The sequence below is a fragment of the Charadrius vociferus genome, unplaced genomic scaffold, assembly GCF_000708025.1.
Source record: "Charadrius vociferus isolate BGI_N301 unplaced genomic scaffold, ASM70802v2 scaffold92, whole genome shotgun sequence".
NCBI lineage: Eukaryota > Metazoa > Chordata > Aves > Charadriiformes > Charadriidae > Charadrius > Charadrius vociferus.
In genome coordinates, this window is record NW_009647874.1 from 1,924,037 (window position 1) to 1,927,676 (window position 3,640).

Genomic DNA, 3,640 nt, shown 5'->3' on the forward strand with positions numbered 1-3,640 from the left:
GTGACTGCATAAAAATGAATAAAATACTGGCATATAAATAGGTCATGAAGATTAAGATGCTTTTCTTGTATTAATCTTACTTAGATTTCTGAGCTTTAAAGTAGAGTATCACAGAACTGACATTGGAAAATGATGGTGGGCTGTTTACTACAACCGTAAGTTAAAGTTAAATCACAAAATAAAAGGATTACAGACTCAACCGGGGAAAAGCACTAGGTCAGGACTGCAATCTCTATTAATTAGGTATCCCAGCTGGGCAGTGGGTATGCAGCTGTTAACTTGATCAATGACTTACCTAAATGTCATCTCTACTGATTCGCTTATAAATTACCAGCAAGTGAGACTAATGTACAGGTGCTAATTTATTTAAACTGTTCTCTGCAGTTCTACATAGCTTTATAAACTGCATCTGGCACCTAATGTTAGCTGTCAGTTGTACTTAGACATGCCTGTCCTAACGACTCTGTTCATTAGAAATGAGCACAAATTATGAAATATTGTGAAAAATGATACATCAAATGGAATGGGCAAAGCAAATCAATTAGAGAAACTTCATAGCACATATTCACACATAGGAGAATAAAACATCCTAGCTTCAGAGTGAGGTCTATAATACCAATTAAAAAGCAATTGGTAGACTTCTGCAGAGTTATCTATCAATTTGCTGGATTTTTTTTTCTTCTCCAGAAATACAGTTGTAATGCACAGCTTAACTTTTCATTCCTAAATAAAGGCATCAGTAGAAGGCAATTCTGCTTCCACAACATTCAGAAGGATTAGCAAGTAAGTCAACTTATTTTCCTGTTTAAAACTTCACAAGGTTTAGCTTTTATTAAACTATACCTAAAACTCCAGTGAAGGACAGAATCCTGTGATGTCTACTTTTGAAATACACTGCACAGACTGATTAACAGTAGAAGACATAGAGGTATATAAGCACTCAGAAAGAATTATTACTGTTCGAAATGTAAAGCTTGATAATTCTTCTGCCACTGCTTAAGCAGCTTTTATATTTTTATAACAGAAATTTACTTATGCATAGCAGACACTATTACACACTCTAAGTATTTTCCAACACCTGATGTAATATGAAGAAATCAAATGTACCACAGATACCTGGTAACACCAAACAAAACACCACTCTTGGCTCTACTTCTCCGTCTTTTCAGAAACAGAATCTGCAAAGCAGTCCCATGCTTATCAACTGTGCTGCATTTGTAAAACCTAATTTCCAGAATTAATCTGCTTTTACTAATGATGGAGTTCAACTAATTTTGTGCAAACTATGATAGTGCTGTAGATTCATAAAGAAGAAACCACTACTTAGATGTGGTCATTTTCCACCTCTTGCAGTCTGCAAGCCTTCCCCCTAGGCCCTATCAAAAGAAGAAATCCAGACTGCAGATGAATGCATTCTCCAACCATTAAACTTTTGGGCAAACAAACTGAACTATTAGCATCAACATCATACTGTACTAACATGGGAGGTATTCTGGTGGCAGGTCTGTGTATGAATATTTTACAGGAAAGTAACCCAAAAAGATAATGGTCATTAAAGGTAAGAAAAAACAACTGAAAAATATGTGAAAGTGAGATTCTATGGTCTGTACAGAAATAAGAAAGCCAATGTAAAGAAAGAGTCTGCTATTACTACTGACCTACATCTGGCCTTGACAAATGCTTTTACTGTTGACAGGACCTTGTCCACTCTATACTGAGACTGGAAGGGTCTCTGCATTGGCACTTGTCTGTAGAAACGCAAAGTGATATTTACGATTCAGAATGAAAGCAGTCACAGTATCAGTGCACAGCTTTGTACTCAAAGCTCAATTTCCTACGGATTTGTGACTTGAAGTCAAGCTTCCCTTATGGATTTTCTGGTACCTGATAAAACTCAAGTGTCATTTCAGCCTTTTTCTCAGCAGGCCATTAACTGTGTGTCTCTTCTCTAGTTTGCTGTCTATTTTCAGAGAAGTTTTCAGAACTTAGTTTTGAAGCCTGTCAAATGTGTTTGAAATCAGCCTGTATCACCACCTACAGATGTAGTTCTTTCTTGGCATAAGCATACTGTCAAGACCTCTTATGTGGACACAGCTATGCTGACAGAATTTTGCCACCGAGAGAGGGAACAAACAATCTCCTCACCCTGAAAAAACTAAACCATGCACACCTCTCTTTTGGCACATACCACATTACTAAGTCTACCCTATGGGCCCTGCTGATATACTGTGCTGCCACGGCTATAGTAAGAGCATTGCTGCTGCACAGGGAAAGCTTCAGCCATGAGACTTCACACAGCCTCACCTAAGAGTGAATGTCACCAAATGACATTTTTCCTCCCTACCTCTGATGTGCGATAAGACAGAAATGACAGAAGTGAAGACCAGGTGGGACATTAAAAAAAAAAAATCCATGCAACAAAACATTTTTCTGAGTGAAAGGGAACATATCTATACATGAGCCTAAATGACACAGAGAAAGAGGCCACCCATCTGTCAGTTGTCAGAGGGAATGGCAATAAAATAGTATGTTTCGAGCTACTGATATGAGCTTAAATTCACGTCTATATTAAAATCCCTAAGCTAAACCAGAGTGTTAGTTGTAAAACATCCTATAAAATTTAATTTGCATTACCAGCAACCACAGTATCATACAAGAAAACCTGACCTAAATATACACAGCAGGTCAAATTGTGGGTAAACGTTTTGAAGTGCTACATAAACCTTTACAGTGCCTCTTATAACCTCAGATCAAGGGGATTATCCATTAGTACTTTTAAAAAGAACCTACTGCGCTTTAGCAAGATATGGTATACAGCTCTATACTGTGATGTCTGACCTCACATGGTAGCTGGGGTAGAATCTCTATTCACAGTCACAGTTGCAATGTTTGCAATGTATAGTAGCATTCTTTCTTATTCTGACAGTTTGATTAAAATTCACAGAGAGCTGAGGGGCTCATGCTGAAGTAAAGTGCTTTCAATATCTGAAACTCTACAGTAAATTACTTCTCCAACAGAGCAACTGTACTTACATCAATATCCTCTTGGGTAAAAGTTTCTGGATCTTCTCCCATCATGTTGGCTAAATGTCTCTTTCCTAGGTTGAACTCTTCAATCTGTTTTTTAATAAATGCCTCCGTGTACTTTTCAGGTCCTGAGGCTTCTACATTTTTCCTCTGCACTGCTGTGGTGGTATAGATTAGCCTTAACGTCTAACAAAAACAGAAAAGAAAAAAGAGAAGTGAGAGACTTACTTTATATTTTTGGCACAGTGCAGTCTAAATAAAATGAATAGTATAACAAGCCATTCATACCTATAACAAGATTTAACACATTATTGTATTAAATTAGAAAAGGCAGTATTACTCATGAAACCATTTTCTTCCAATTGTTTAATGCCCATAAACAGATAAACACATTCTGTAAGTTGAACATTTTCACATATTACAATTCATTCAGAAGATTTTTCTGATGAAAAGAAATGTAGTATCATGTGTCAGGAACACCCAGCAAAAGCAAAACACAGCACTGATCAGCAGATGCAATCTTAAAAGAAAATAAAAATCTATCAGCAAATAAGCGGTTTTGTCTTCACCTAAAGCCATCCCATAATGGAGCATGAAAAGAATCTGCAGGGCA

General features: G+C 37.0%; 1 protein-coding gene across 2 annotated transcripts in view; it reads right to left on the reverse strand.

Moving 5' to 3' along the window:
* Positions 1 to 3,210, reverse strand: part of MRPS9 (mitochondrial ribosomal protein S9) — a 28,787-nt gene extending 25,577 nt beyond the window's left edge. For both annotated transcript variants that reach the window (XM_009883072.1, XM_009883071.1), the window contains exon 1: positions 3,034 to 3,210. In XM_009883072.1, the coding sequence (XP_009881374.1) occupies positions 3,034 to 3,078 (45 nt within the window). In that variant the 5' untranslated portion in view covers positions 3,079 to 3,210. The remainder of the gene's footprint in view (positions 1 to 3,033) is intronic.
* Positions 3,211 to 3,640: the final 430 nt, after the last annotated feature.